Genomic DNA, 16,483 nt, shown 5'->3' on the forward strand with positions numbered 1-16,483 from the left:
GGAATTGGACTCCCAGCACACCATTTTTGAGGACACCTACCATCGGTGGAATCAGTGCTAGACAGCCAACGTCTTCCCTTTCCTCTTTGCTGCTGGGCCCAGCATAACTTCTGGTGGCTACAACTCTTCAGCCCTTATCCTTTCTGCCAGGAAAATAAGTTGTGTGTGTTTTGGCAAGAAAGGCTGTCAAACCAGCCCTTGCAGGTTGTGTGACTGGCTGGGGTGTCCCAGCAGCAGCAGGTGCAGCAGGTGCCCTCCAGAGCATGGGCCCAGCACCAGCTCTCTCCAGGGCTTGTTTTTATTAGCTGAGGAACTGGGGACAGCAGTAGGGGCTTTAGTTGGGTTTATAAACCAGAAAGGTTTGCACTTTAGGTCCATGTTATCTAGCAGGATTAGCAAGCCTCAGCGTTTGGTGCAGTGACATTTCTCTGTTTGCTGTGTGATTGATCTTGTAAGGGCCTTTCTAGTCAATACCAAAATTTCCAGGATTTATCTTAATACCTTGTACAGATGGATCCTATTGATTCGAATGGAAGCTGTGGAGAGGGGATATATCATGAGTTCCTTATAACTGTTTACAGAGCAAACAGTTTCCATCTGCTCTCTCTTTTATTGTAAAGCAAAGGCAAAATTTAACTCAGCTGCAAAATTCAACAGATGACCATCCTGTACATTAGAAGCACGTCACACCAGTTATTATCCCGCCTGGCTCTGTTTGACCACACACAGTTTAGTCAGCATCTGTGGAGTTCTGGGGTCTCCCCTTATGGCTCTGAGGTCTCCAGGCCATACATTTACAAGGGAATCTCTCAGCCAGGAGGGGCTTCTGCCTCACCTCCCACTCTCCATGCTCAGGAAAAAAACAGTACTCACATACACATCCCAGGCAACATTTTTTTTTCTCCTGTTTATTTCAAAAGTCTTTGTAATAACTTAATTGCAACATTCCAAATGTCACCTGGAATTTGACATCCTCCCAGATGTACAGAATTCATACTTGACCATGTATCACAGCATTAAAAACACACAGTAATGTTCCCCAAACACCATCAGTGGGTTCTTCCACAGTGTCATTAACCACCAGCTCTAAGAATCCTTCCCCAGCATCTCTGCACTGCTTTGCTATGTGGCTGCACATCAGCTGTCTCTGCCTCCTAGGTCCATAACCATGCTTCTGTGAATGAAGGGGTGCCAAGCCCAAAATACCCATTTTTGTTTGCAAATTGTATATAATGTACCAGTAGAAGTGTGATCTGTATCTAATTGGCTTTGTATATGGCTTTTAGTCCTCTTCATTCAAAGATCTTATAGTGGAAAAATCCTGAGCTGACATAAAAAATGGGACTGATTCATCAAGAGCACTCACAATTACGGTATGTGTTGGAGGCAAAGTTCCTGTCAACCCAGAATTAAAGCATTTTAAAAACTGCCACTTGTTTAAACAGATTTCAATCTTGACATTTATTCCAGTTTAATGTTCTGCCAGGAAGCATCGTCTGAAAGAGAGTAAAAATCTATGTTTTCTAATCACCAATTTACAGGAACTTATGCTTCTTCATTTTACCGCTTGACTTGATAAACACAACTGAAATTGTGCTGGAAAAATGCATCCATCTCCTTTTGACTTCTAGCAGACATTTAAAAGTCATTACATCTGTTTAATTGGGCTATTTATTACCTGCAATTCAACTAAGTTACTCCAGATTCAGGCAAGAGCAGCACTTGTTTCTTAGAGCATATCACCTCTTTTGGCTTATTTAGGTAATCTCTGTATAGTTCAACTCTTTGGGAGAATGCTGAGTGATGCTGGGCACTGGGACCTGCTGCAACTGTTTTTGGCTGGCAAGATGTTATTTTTTCTGACCAATGCTCAGCTGAAACTCCTTTTGGTTGTTACAAATGTCCCTGGTTAACACCCATATGCAACAGTGGCAGTAAAAAGCTTGTGTAAGATTTGCTGCCATCCTCGGATTTCAGTACCAGTGATGAGAAATGTCCCTAACAGTGTAAAAACAGCAGCAGAAACTGGTTCAGCAAGTGCTGCAGCTGTTTGCAGGGCAATGTCCAGCACCCCAACCACCCAGCTGATGCTCTCCTGAACCCAAGCTTCTCCCACTGCTGGAGAAGCATCTGGTTGCTGTGGACAGTGGCAGCTCTGCTCACAGCTTTTGCATGTGAGATCCTCACCGCCTCACATAGGATTATTTTGCTTTTCTGGTATGTCGATATTGGGTGTTCGGGTTTTTCATTTGGGTTTTTTGTTTGTTTGGTTTTTTTTGAAAAGCCATGACCACTTGAAGGTCAGCTGTCAAACGGACTGAGCGATCAGTGCAGGAAAATTGAAAATCATGACATATTGTGTGTAGGCTGTGAATAATGGGCAACACTCTTTTGATCATTAAAGTAGAAAATTATCTATTTTCCAATGTTTTTAGTCCATTAAGAAGGCAGGGATATGAGCACATTGCTGATGATTTGCACTAGTCTCCTGGCAGTACAATCACAGGGGCTGGCAGTGGGATGGATCCCACACCAGGGGAAGCTTGGCCAGAGGAGGCAGCTGTGGGTTGCCATGACATTCAACTCCTCTCCAAAAATGAGAGAGACCTTGAGGCAGATCCATTTTCTGTTGGGGACTGGACCACTATTCATGGTCTCTGGACCATGGACATGCTTAAATTTGTGGACAGAGGCAACTCCATCCCTGAGTGCTATGCAGACCAAGGCATGGCCTCAAATACATTTTGCTTTCATGCAGATGCAGAAAATATAAGCCTTGCCTGCCCTGGTGCTTGCAGAAACCAAGGCTTTTCCCCAAGGTACAGGTGCATTGAGCATTGGAAAAGAATGCTAATGTAATTTTGTGGTGCATGCCTGAGCTTTGGGGCCCAATTGTATATTTTAGCACCTTACTTTCTGTTCAGAGCACCACTTCTTCTGTTGCTTCACTATACCTGTAGGATGGTCAGACAATTTCCCCTTTTTTTTACTGATAAAGATCTCTTAGCAGATATAACCAGCCCTTGGTAATTGATTCATCTTGCAATATTTATATATGCTGTCATCCCATGAAAGTCTAAACAAATCTATCCATTTTATGAGGAAAGTAGGATCACAGGAGGATTACTGCTTTGCTGATGCAGAGGGGGAATGTAAAATGAGTTGATAACTGCACCTGTGCCCCAAACACTCCAGTTCCAGGAACAACCCAGGGTTCAAAGGTGGCCAGAAACAGTCTAGCACAGGCTATACACACAGCACTTCGCTGTGCTTCTCAAGAGACTCTCAATACAATGTCAGTCTTCTTTTTCCCTTTTTTCTTTTTTGCCTTTCCCTGTATTTTTGTATGTTGGTAATTCAAACAACACAGCTGCTGTCCCTGATTCAAGGGCAGGGGCAGTTGTGTGTGATGCCTAAAGACAGGGACTGTCCTTAGGAGCAGCAGCAGACAGGGGTGATGGCAAACACCTCCTGAGGCACAACAAAAGGGACTGCCAGCACCACCCAGCCAAGCTGCTTTAATCACCCCAGTGCCAACTCCCAGCCACCAAACCAACCTACAAAGGAACATCTTTGAGTATCAAGAGTCAGTACATTACCCTTGATGCTGCAGCTGTGTACCCGTGGTCTTTTTGATAAAAGTGGTTAGCAGCAAGTAGAGCTCTGTGATTTACATTTCTTTGCCTGAACCGGAATTACATTAGCATGCCCTTAGTTTGCAATTGCCAAACAGGTACAAATATTTAAGGTTTTGAAGGTTTATACATGCAATTCTGTTTGCAGCAGTCAGGCAGGCTTGGTTTTAATCCCTTTAGAAGCTCTATTCATAGGAATTAATGTACAGCACGGGGCATTTTCCAAATGGGATTTACATACTTCTGACTAAGAATTTGAAAAATTTAGATAAAATGGGCAAATGAAACAGGAAAGTCTTATTACATAAAACTTAATCTTTAGCATATTTCACTGGATTTCTGTTGGTAGGAAAAATATTGTTTACTAATTTCAACCATGATACATAATTTATACTCAGGATTTAGATTTTACAAAACAACTTGAAAAAGAAAAATATTCATAAGAGTGACTAATTTTGGTGTGTCTGGGAACATTTGCCGGATATTTTGCTGCTGTTAATATTTCATCTATTTGCAATCAATACAAAAAGGAAAGAGATACCAACCAGAAAACAGCACAGAACTGATCACTGTTTTATAATTCAATGTAGAAGTGAGCAAATACCAAAACCAGTGAAATAAACTGCAGAAGTAAAACTACTGAGGCTTGTAATAGGAAATAGTAATGCCAGCTCAGTTAAAGATACCTACCAAGCTGTGCTCTTTTAAAAAGAAATACAATAAACCGGAATGTTTTTTGAGCATGTATCTTGAGATTTGAATAACTGAAATTGGCTGGAACTTTGGAACTAATATTTTTGTAGAGAGTATCCAACAAGGTAGTATTCCAGTGAGCTAAAAATGTGTTTGTATATGTAGAACAGTACTTTTTATTTTTGTAAATAAACAATGTTTACACACACAATCCCTCCCCACCTCCAACAATCTGCAAACCATTTCCAGATGTGCTTTCAGATACTAAGGTTTTACAATAAAATTGGAACTGAATTATTGCACTGCCTGTGCAGTCCATTGATGTTACCACAAGCAAAAATTTTCTGGACATAATTTTACTTGCATGGAATAGGAAATCATACCCATTGAGAAAACTTGGCTGTTTGATTTGCAGAGTCAGAAATAGCAGTAATTTTTTCTCATTGTTTATTGTATGTTATAAAAGCATTACTCTTGCATTGACTCACTGGCTTCAAAAAGTACTGTTACATCTTGCAAAGTATAAAAGGAATACGGGAACACCTTCGTATTTTTTAAGACTGTTTGATAAAGCACCACCTGCTGGAGAGCCCAATCCTGAAAACACATGGGATGATGATGTTACACAATTTTAAACCTACCTGCATCCCATGCTAAGTCTGGGCTTGGGAGCTGTCTGGGACACACCTGGATCTAACTTTAGACCTCTTTCTGGCTATGCAAACTTTAGGGCAATTGCATTTTCTTTTTGATGGTTTAAAGACTTATTCTAATTAAAGGGTGGATGTTACCTATTTATTAAACAAAAAGAGAAAGAAAAAAGGCATGTGTCTTTATTGGTAGCCACAGACTGGCTGTGTAAACTGAAGTAGTCCTTCCTCAGTGCCGTTGCTGTACAGCATATTTATCATGCATAATGAACCATTTACTGTGTATGTACTCATATGCTTATCCTTTGTGGAATCTCAGTGGAATTGTCCATTATTTTCTACAATGTAGTTTGTTTCCCTAGCATTCATGAAAGCAGAATTTGAGCTTGAATGTGGACATATTCACACACAAAAAAAGAAATTGCATATTGGTTGTACAATGAGCAATGCACAGTTCATTAGTTATTTTGTGTGAGTCAAGTATTAATTTGCCCTAATTGAAGTTATTGTGTAACATAGCATTTATTGTATTATTTAAATATAGCATTGCAAATGTATATTGGTTTGGAAAGGCACATTAGTAATCCAATTAGAGCAGAAGCCATACCCATAGATTTGCTAGCAATCAGCAAAATATAGTTTTGTTTAGATTAGCTCCGAACATTCATTGCAATGATTTGTCACTGAATATTTTTCAAGTTAAAGGCTGGAAAAATACTAAAAACTGTGAACGGTCTCATTGCTACAGCTAACTTTCATATAATTATACATTCATCCCACATAGGCAATCAGGTTTATACCGTGCCTACATACCTGGCTATATGACCTCCTCTACTGCTATAAGTCTTTCTTTCAGTAGCAAGCTAAGACATGACTGAAATATGGGTAAATGGTCATAATACACCCAAATTTTCACCCACAGAAAGCTGGGGAAAAGACGCAGGGCCAGGGCTGAAGCAGTGCTGGGACACCATGGTCACAGAGAGCTTTGGTGTGATTCTTACACCTCTCCTGTCTTCCACCAGTAATTCTGGTTGCAATCAGAGCTGCTAACTGGGCTGCCAACTAGCATGTACATATCAAAGAGGCACAAATATCCATTGTGCATTTTCAGTTGTGCCTCCTGCTGCATGGCCCCAACCACTGCCTAAAGAACATTTGTATGCCTTGCTAGCAGTAATGGGAGTTACTTGTGCAATGCTTCTTCTGCAGGGAGGCAGGCAAACTGCAGCCTCCTCCTTCAGAAACTTCCATCTGCAGCTGAGGTCACTGAGATTACTTCTCTGAACATCTGTATGGTCTGAAGGACGTCCTTCCTTATTGCAAGCAAATAAAAAGCGATCTAAATTTTTTGCACAAAATGAAAACTGTGCTTTGCAGATGGGAAGAAACCAAAGAGAAACAGATGACATCTCAGTCTGACTCCACACTTTGTCCAAGACACAAACAGGTAAGACAAACCCCAAGAAGTAAACGTAGCAACTTGCCAAATGCTACAGGTTTCACAAGAAACTATTCCTTGTAATTGTTCTGCCCTGAGCTCAAGGGGAAAGAGAAGATGCTGCTTGGTCATTGTCCCTCATTAATATTCACCTAAATTTTAATTTTCATCTGCAAGGTATTAGCACATGTGCCAGGTGAACTTGGTATCTCCTTTGTCTGACCAGCTCACACCTGTGCCATCATTGTTCTCACTAAGGGCTGGCTCACAGAGAAGTCCCAAGTCCTGTAGCTTTCTGCTGCTCCTGAATGCTCTTCCCTGGGCTCAGGCAGCAAAAGACTAACCTGGGGCATGGGGTCTGAGCTCAGGTCTGCACTGCCTGTACAACTTCTCAGCAGGTAACTGGGATGTCTTGGTCTGTGCCAGCTTAGGAGTCACTGCTGCTGTTCTGCAGGGGGGGGCAAGGGGGTTGTATTAGGGAAGATGACCTTTTAAATCCTAAGTTAATTGCATTCTTTCAAGGCTATCCAAAAATAAAACCTAGAAAAAAAACATTTCAAGAATGTAATACAACTCCCAAATTACCTGAAAAGAAAGTGCAATCTAGTGCAGTGTGCTTTCACTGTCCCACTCTGTTCCTTCAGTTTCCTTCTGATTTCTTGTGCTTCAGCCTGTGTCCAGGTATTGCTGGGATCTGCTTTGTCTGCGAAAACGAAATACCAGGAGGAATTGCACTTGGTGCAATTGGTGCATGTTTAGGGGTTAATTCACAAAAGAGCAGGCTGCCCCAGGGAATCCCGAGCTGGACCATGCACAATCAAAGAGGAATTAGCTGCCCATGTCTGGCAAGTTTAAAGAGGAATTGTCATTAAGAAAATGCTAAAGGAAGAGCACAAGGGACTACGAATGACTGATCTCAAATCTCCTATGTCCTCTTGGCTCAGGTACTCATGCACACAGGTTATGGGTGCCCAGGTAGTGTTAGCAGGCTAAAGAGTAGAGACTTGGAGCTTGGTTTTCATGCATCCTTGAAAAATACTTCGGCCACTGAATATGAGGGAACTGTAAGGCCACCCTTTGTCAGATGCTTCCCAGTGAGAACCAGCTCAGTAACTTTGCTCTGACCCTCTCATAAACTGGCTTTGCTGAGCCAGATGGGGCTGGGGATTTTTACAGGGCTTGGATACGAACTGGGGGTCCCTGTGGTTGAGCTGTATCAGCTGCTAGGGATATGTGTGCTGCAAGAAATAGGGGCACTGGTAAACAACCGGGCATGCACTTTATATGCCTCTGAGGCTTAGGAGAAGCAGAATGGAGTGTATCAAGGATCTTAGGAATAAATAAACATTAGACCTAAGTGCATACAGCAGCAATCAGATGCTCAAATCCCTTGAGAAGCCCAGCTGTAGGACCTGGTCCAAATTCCCCTGGGGTCAACAGGAACTGCAAAGGGTCCTGCAAAGGCACCACTGTAAATGATGGTACCAGACAGACTCGGAAACATTTAAATCATGTTACAACAGACTGCCTTTGCCTAGATGCAGAAAAAGTACAGAGGAGGTATGTACAATTTCATATTACATCACTGTATTTCCCAGGCAGGAATAGGTAGTTTGACAACAGTTTACAAATATTTAAACAGGACCCTAATCATAGTTGCATTTATCCTTTAAAAACAACTTACTGAAACCCCCCCACCTTAATTTGCAATTTTTTTCCTGCAGAGTTCTTGAGCTCACAGAATGTTAATGCTTTGAACATGTTTTTATGTGCAAAATAACAAATTCTGCTGCGGCTTGGGGTCCTATCTATTCAAACTCCTAAGTCCTTTGGGACAGAGCCCATCTGCCTTGATTTACACAACACTTCACAGAGTGGGGCCTCTTCTAAGGAGTAATAGTCCTCATGATGGCAAATGTACCAGATAGAACCCTGAGAGTCTAGCTGCAGAAGCAGAGCAGGATCCCATTCACACTTTTAATTAACAAACATGTAAATCATCGTAGTTAAGATTATTTACCTGTAGGGGTAATCCCAAGGGAAAATAACACATTTTCATTCTTTTGTTTCCCTGCCTTTGCTGTTTCCAAAGATGTCCCCTGTATCTCTAGAAGGCACCTCCCTGAAATGGGTCTTTCAACTTCTGCAGGCAGTCTTTGAGTCTTCTCCAGACCATGACCTGCCCCTACACAGCCTGCTAAAATTTATCCTTCAGTGGGCTTCAAATTAGAATCACCAAATGCTTTGAACTCTTCCTGCTTCTTCAAAGAGCACGAGTGCACAGACAGGAAGGCACTCTGACACGTGGACCTTGGGGAGTCTCCCTACCATCAAGAAAGCTCCTGCCTCTTGAATGCGGACTCTACTATACCACATAATCTTAAGTGTGAGATTGTGCCAGGTAGAAACAGAACACAATCATCACTGCCTGTTTCTGGCCAAATGCATCTTGACAAAAGCTGTGACTACGTTTATAGTGTGATACAGATCCATGTGTGATGGTTTATCTGCTGCTCTGATTCCTTTTCGTCAGGAAAAAGATACAATCATTGCCATACTTCAGCTGGGCAGGCTCACGTGTGCAAAACCTCATATTAAAAGTTAGTTTTCCAAGGTTAAATTCCAAAACATTTTGCACCACTACAAATTTAAAGGAAAGCAAAAATGATGGCTACCCCAAACCCAGGCAAAGCAAAGTAAAGTAAGTAAACAACAGAGTAAAATATCTATATGAAACTTCATGGAAATATTTTCAATCATTTCTAATATTCCCAGTTTGTTTTCATCAACTTCTTCAATTTATTCAGTGACCAACCTAGTTACTCATGGTCTTGCCTACAACTTCAAAAGAAGTTTCCAAGAGCAGATCATTGTGGCTCAGAATATAAGCTTAAGTTTTGTTTCTTGCCTGGAATCAGCAGAAGCCTTTTTATTAACTTCACAGCATAGTAGAGAGAATTTAGAGAAATGTTCCAGAGCTGTGCATGTATTTCAAAAGAGATTCGCAGTAATTACTCTGCACCCATTTGTTATGCTAAACTAGACACTCTAGACCAGGTTTGCTTCTGGTTCTTCAGTGGTTTGGGCTAGTGCAGGTTAAATATGGCTTAAGATGGCAGCAACAGCCAAAGGTCAATTTATGACTTCGCATCAACATTCTGGGGAAAGCCAGATTTCGGGGGGAACTCCAAAGTAGTGCTCTTCTGTATAACCTACACAGTCAGATTTGTGGGAAACAAGTAAGGGCTGGAGCCCTCAAAAAACTGCAAGGAAATAATTTGCATGAACCTCTGCAACAATACTGCAGAAGCAAAAGATGCAAATTTAGGACAACAGAGAGCCTGCGTTCATTTTAGTGACTTATTTTAATGTGAAAGTAATGAAATAAGCATTTCAGTGGTGACGCAAACATTTGACACCAGAGGTGCATACTGGCTTCTCTTGCATTACATGAAGTCAGTACTGAAGATGACAATTGCCTGTTTCCAGTTATTCAGTAGGCAGGAATAGTTTTGCACACTTTGATATGGTCCTTGATAACCCCCTGAATTTATGACTTAGGGGGCAGGCAGTCTTTCAGACATGACTGGCTAAAACCCATCATTTGTATGAGGGGAATCCAGCCCATTCAATCCTTTGCTGTTGAAGTCAGTAGGGTTACTGAAGGGAAGCACAATCACACTAAAGGTGGTATGGCAGCTGTCACCTACATGTGTGTTACATACAGGCCTGCTGTGAGGAATTGCTGAAGAGCATCGAGTACAAAGTTCAGGGCCAGATCCGGACTTCAACAAACTGGGAGATACTGGTTTAGTATCCATGAGTTTACCAACCTCATGTTTGAATACAGAGCCAAACTTGCCCACAATGCATTTTAACACAGAGTTTGGGTTTAGGCTCTGTTCTGAAGAACAGGCTGGTTTTGACACCATCCTAACCATGCACACCATCCTTCTGTAACTGCATCAGATTCTGCATCAAAGACATCCAAGTCTCTTCCAAAAGACCCCCAGGGGAAAATTGTAACATAATGATAAATATCCCAACGCATATTAGAGAAAACTTATAAAACCCCCAGAGACTAAAATGCTGAACGCCCGATGAATACCAAGGCTGTGTCTGAATTTAAAACTTTCCAGTAGCTTACAATAATAATTCCAGCCTAATCACCATTTTATTTTTATTAGAGAAACAAAAGGAATTTCAAAAACTCTACCTAGAGTCACTCGTTTCTGCCAAGCGGTTGTTCATGATGGCTAGAGCACCCACCCCTCCAGAGAAACCGTTTTGTCTCGTATTGATACAAACATTCCTCGGGTACCCGTTGGCCGTCTCGGACAACTGCTTTTGCAAAATGGCCAGGGAGACTTTATTGGATGCTGTGAGCTCCCTCATGGAGATCATCTCTCCAGAGAGCCTCCTCCCCTCGGTGTCACTGTCGTACTGTCCATCAGTGTCCACTGAGATGTTATGTCGACGCAGGCGGGCTCCGGGGGTGATGGCGTTGCGACGGCTGAGGCGGGTACTTGATTTATGGCACTTTGGGCAACATCTGCATTCGAATTTTTTCAACACCCAGTTCAAAACTTGCTTGATTACAATCGAAATGACATTAAAAAGAGAGTATATGCAACATACCCCCATAAATATAAATACAAAGTTTCCGAATCTGTATAATCCCTGATTTTGGTATGCAGCGTTCTGGCTGCTTACCAAATCTCCAAAGCCGATGGTGCTGAATGTGACAAAGCAATAGTACAAGGAATCAACGTAGTTCCATCCTTCCACCGCCGTGTACATTGCGGAGGCGCAGCAGGAAAGGGTAATAGCAAATATTCCCAGAATCAGCAACACGTGGTAAACAGATGGCTTCCAGCCCACAAGGCTGCCCACCCCAGACATAGCTGGCCCCCTTCGGAAGTTGGGAGGTAGGAGACCACTTCTTCGCAACTGTCTCTCATGGCACGCCTTCATGATAAACGCCAGGAGGGAGATAATGCGCTCCAAGAAGAGGTTGAAGAAAAGGATAGTCCCAGCACACCCAAAAAGGCCATAAACGATGAGGAATACCTTTCCAGCCACAGTTGCTGGTGTGGTCATTCCAAAACCTGTGATGTAGAGATAAATGGGTAATGTTAATGACATAGGTTTTCATGTGTAAGCTCAGGATATGCATAATTTAACATGGGTCTCATCTCACTGGACAAAAGGAGCGCTATCTCTAAATCAGCTCAGGCCAACATAAAACCGAGCTCTGTAAAAAGCGAAGAAGGCACCAAAAAGCTCAACAAGATGACTAAAACCTGAAAGCAAGAAAAAAATCCTTGCACATATGAACAGCAGTGTATTAACAGAGCAACACCACTCTGTAAATACAGGTGGAAGGATCACTGAGCCCAAACCTCTTCAAGGTGGGATGAGGTGAAGAGACCACTTCACTGTTCTCATATGAGCCAGCCCAGCATGACCTGATGGAAAGTTTAAGCTCTCTGTTCACAAGATGTAACCCAGTGTAACACTTCTGTTATAGAGGTCCAATTATATAATTCCCGCTGAGAAGAGGCAAGTTTTCAGGCTGTATAACTCACCTCCCATATATCGAATACTGTTTTAAACAAAACAGCATTTTAAAGTCTTATCCAAATCCCAACTGCAACTGGACCACCTGGTATCATCACAGAGGGAAGGAAAAGCCGTCACACTGCAGAGCTGCCTGGCAGACTGGGAGCATTAGGAACTCTCAGACTGATAATTACAGCAGGAAAAAACACTGCCTAGAAAAATCAGAGTATAAACACTCGGGGAAGATGCAGCAAAAATATTAATTCACCTCTTCTTTATAAGAATTACTTATTGTAATATTACTTATTATTATGACATTACCCATACGCATAATTTTATGAACAAGCAGTAATATCTTGTAGCTACAGATGGTTAAATAACAGCAAAAGTGATCTTAAATTTGCATGCAAATAAATACAGTAAGTTTACTCCATGTTATTTGCTGATAGCAGTTGTATTATGGAAATGATTTACATATATTTCACATACTATCTCAGGAAGATGCTTCTGAAACTCAAGTCTGCAGGTATTGCCCTTGTTCTACTACTCTTCCCTGTAAGAACACTTGGTGGTTCAGTCAAAAAACACACTGACAGGATCGAGGTGACTGCTCATGCCCCATGAATAACTAACTGCATATAATCTAAACTAATGGTTTGTAAAAAATCCACATGCTGAAATTATTGTTCCACAAAAAAACTGAGCAAGTAACATATTCAAGGAGGTAAACACCAATATCAGACCACATAAATAAAAGTTCGTAAAGAAAAAGGAGCTACTTTTAGCATAGAGCACAATGACGTAACTATATATCATAATGAAATCATTAAATCCAGTTTATTACCATGATGCACCTTCAAACAGCAACAGGAAAATATTTCCTATATATAATGAATTGAGATTGCTGCTTGAAATCTACTGGTTTATTTTTGCAATAGCTGTATTTTTCTGGGTAGTTTATCTGTTCTCCCTTCCTACTTCACTGATAAAGAATTTTGCATTGGTTGATAAAAAAAAGTAAATGCTCATAACAAGTAAACTCAGACATATCTTTTCAATAACATGAAGGTGCATGGTGAAAAAGGTGGTCCTACTTTCACAAGAGATTTGGCATGCTTGGAAACAGCTGTGTGCCAGCAATTCAGATGATACTGTGCAATTTGAGTTACTTGGTCTAGTGGAAGGTATCTCTGCCCACAGCAGGGGTGTTGTGAATAGATGATCTTTCAAGTCCCTTCCAACCCAAACCATTCTATGATTCTATGATCAGTACCTTCACAGTAAAAAGAGTATTTTCTGTAAAAGTCAGTGAAAAACTTGCACAGTATTACCAGAAAATATCTCCAAAGAGGTAATTATATTTTGTTTTCTGGACCCACTGTATCTCCACTTTGTAGTGTTAAAAAAGACCACCTTTGAGCAGACCTCAAGAAGCCTGCCTTGGGGTCCCAGGCTTAACATGGGTCATTGGGAAGCTCTTCCTAGTTCCTTCTCCTCTGTGGGGTAGACCTGTTCTTTGGATTGGGCTGGCTGCTAGCAGGAGCCTTCTCATTTAATGATGAATAGTGCTTGGCCCTCAGAAGAAGCTGGGGAGCCTGCTGCGGTTGCCAGCTAGAGTTACACAGCCAGCTTGTTATGGAAAAGGCATCTGTTCGCCTCTGCCTTGTCAGCAAAGCATTTAAACATGTGCTTCACAGCAAGCATGTGAACATCACCATCAAAATAAATGGATTTATTGTCCCACATATGACTAGACACATTTATTAATTAGGGAAAAAAAAAGAGGTAGTGACAGTTTGGATCAAGTTGTAAATATGCTGAAGCTTTTCAGTATTTTCGGTGATCATTCATGAGAGGTGTTGAAGTTTTATACTTTTGATGTTTTGAGATTTTCTGAAGCATAATGTCACCAAAATTCAGTATGTATCTATGCAAGGTGAAAGGACCCATCACAGCAACAAGGGTGCTAAGACACGGGTGAGACCAGGAAAACACAGAATCATAGAACCATTTAGGTTGGAAAAGACCTTTAAGATCATTGAGTCCAACTGTTAGCCCAGCACTGCCAAGCCCACCACTAAAACACGTCCCTCATGTAACTTCAGGTCAACAGCTGGCTGAGGGAAGTGCACTCACATACTCCCCACACAGGGTCTTCCTTTGCCAGCCGTGTTTGTCCCTTTGGCACCACCTGGACCATGAGGGGGTTAGTCTCGGTCTGTTCTGTACACCAACTCTGAGCTCAGCCCCCGCTCAAGGCTAAGGTACATCATGATGCCTGGATGAAACAAATTAATCCAGAACTGCCTGTGCCTCTGAGACAGTACAAGGAAAAAAGCGCAATGGCGCTTTACATTTTTCATGGCCCTGAGACGTATTATACAGGTACCTTGGGGTTGACTTTGTGTGGCTATGAGGCAATATTTCAACCTCCCTCACGCTAATTCTGCCTCACTCTGATCCACCGGTTCAAATACAAGCTCTATGGCAGCAATAATTTCATGTGTTTGATACTTCTCCTCCCCAAACAGAATCAGTAGAGATGAGCTGATAAACACTCTCTTCAGCAGCCTCTCATGAGTAAGTGCTGGCAATAAACAAGACCCTCATCCTGACTTATTTAACAGGTTCTGTGGTTACAATTCTGCTCTTCTTGAGTTTAAATTACTTAACCTGGTGATGGATTCAAGAGGTAGTACAGCTGGGCAAACTTGTGACATGCTTCCTGTTGTTCTTGCTCTCTTTTACCTATTTTCTTATGGGTAAAAGAGATAGTTGATGCCAGAAGATAAAAAAGAAGTGCAGCTTTAGTACCTATGAGCTCTTCTTTCAGGCCAATTGCTTTGTCTTACTATAGTTTGAGATTAAAAAGGTTGACAGTTTTCCAGTAAAGATGTATTTATCCAGAGATGGAATAAAGTTTTAGTCACCTCAAGAACTACACAAAAAGAAGTCTTCCAGCCTTTACCATGGCATAATGTGTCCCTGCCTCTCTCAGGCACTCCAGTTCTTCTTATGCAGGTGTCCTGCTATGGGACTTTGCTCACACAGCAAGTCAGCACACCAAAACAATAATTTTAAATCCTAGAATGAAACAGCACAGATCATCAGAGTAGCATCATCTCTACATAAATATAATGTAGCTACATCTAAAGGAATAAAAGAAACTAAAATGGCTGAATACACCTTTTTAAACAAATGATTCCTCAGAAATAAACAATAATAAGAACAACTATGCAATAACAAGAATTCTGCTTCCAGAGGGAAAGAAGTTCTTGCAACACAAAGACTAAGGTCTTGCAGGATTGGTCCCCAAGAGATGGAGGTTACAGAACACAGACAGAGAAACAAAGAGCAACCAATTTTATTTCACGTCTTTTCCACACTTACTTTACTTCATAGCTTTCCAACAGTCCTGGTTGGTCTTTATTGACTAACGTGTAGGAACTAACATCAAGGAAGAAAACATCCTATTCTGAATTCCAAGTTTGGGTTCTGGTGCTTCCTTCAACCCTTTTCCACCTGTTGGTATTTCATTATTATTTCCCCTGAGAATCATACCTCTATATTTCACAACTGCCTCTCATCTATTCTATAGCTCCTCATCACCTAACATTCAGAAACAGTTGCCTTGGATACAGGGTCACAGCTGAGAGCCGACAAAACTGCTGTATCCAGTGCTTTTACCCAAGGAATGAGACTACTACAAGTCAGTTCTTCCACCTGGCTTTGCATTTTCAGACTACAAATTAAAAACTTACTTTCCCTTTAACATTCTTTCTCAGCCCACTTTACTAAAATACTGTAAATTTTTTTAGAGCTTTTCCACCGCAAATCCTTTAATATCAAGTTGCTCTAAAAATCCCATTTGATCTTATTTGGATTACTATCTGGAAACAGCTCCTGAACAGTAGCAGTCTGCCTAGCACTGCACGAATTAAGACCTTTTAAGTTGGACCCATGCTATGTCTGAAGACATGAGATACAACTGCAGTTTTTAGGGCTGGCCTAATCTATATCATACACAAGCTCGTAGTCCTTGGTGACCCATGTACTGAGTAGATATTCCATGGAGAAAATACTGAGTGACTATGCAAATAAGAACTGACTCCCATAAACATTCTACCTATTGATTGACCCATTCATCCATCCACCCTTGGTCATACCTATACACCACCTCAAGATGAATAAGCAGGCAGTTTCTGGCATTTCCTAACTTTTTAAAAATTATTTTAAAGACATTCCTTTAACATGCAGAACAGACTTGTTGTCCCCAAAGCCTACAGTAAACAGGTGGTCAGAATTCCTGTAAATTTGCTGTGTGAACCAGAGTGACCTAAACCAAGTTTGGGTTTTTTTTGGTTTGTTTTCCTAACTGAATGTTCAGTATATAAAAAAGTGCATACATGCACCCAGAGACTCTGGGAAAAGATGCCCAGTTGTGGTGGTTTGGGCTAGGCCTTCCTTGGTGACCAGTTTCTAACCAAGGAAGGGTCCAGATT

The 16,483-nt window shown here is 41.4% G+C and overlaps 1 protein-coding gene across 1 annotated transcript in view; it reads right to left on the minus strand.

The window, feature by feature from the left end:
* Positions 1–902: 902 nt before the first annotated feature.
* The window catches only part of KCNK12 (potassium two pore domain channel subfamily K member 12), a gene marked incomplete at its 5' end in the record, with an annotated part of 29,325 nt that continues 13,744 nt past the window's right edge, over positions 903–16,483 (minus strand). The window contains 2 exons of the mRNA XM_027696540.1: positions 903–7,122; positions 10,636–11,527. Coding sequence (XP_027552341.1) covers positions 7,086–7,122; positions 10,636–11,527 — 929 coding nt within the window. The remainder of the gene's footprint in view (positions 7,123–10,635; positions 11,528–16,483) is intronic.

This window comes from Neopelma chrysocephalum, unplaced genomic scaffold (assembly GCF_003984885.1).
Source record: "Neopelma chrysocephalum unplaced genomic scaffold, ASM398488v2 Primary Assembly neopelma1_108, whole genome shotgun sequence".
NCBI lineage: Eukaryota > Metazoa > Chordata > Aves > Passeriformes > Pipridae > Neopelma > Neopelma chrysocephalum.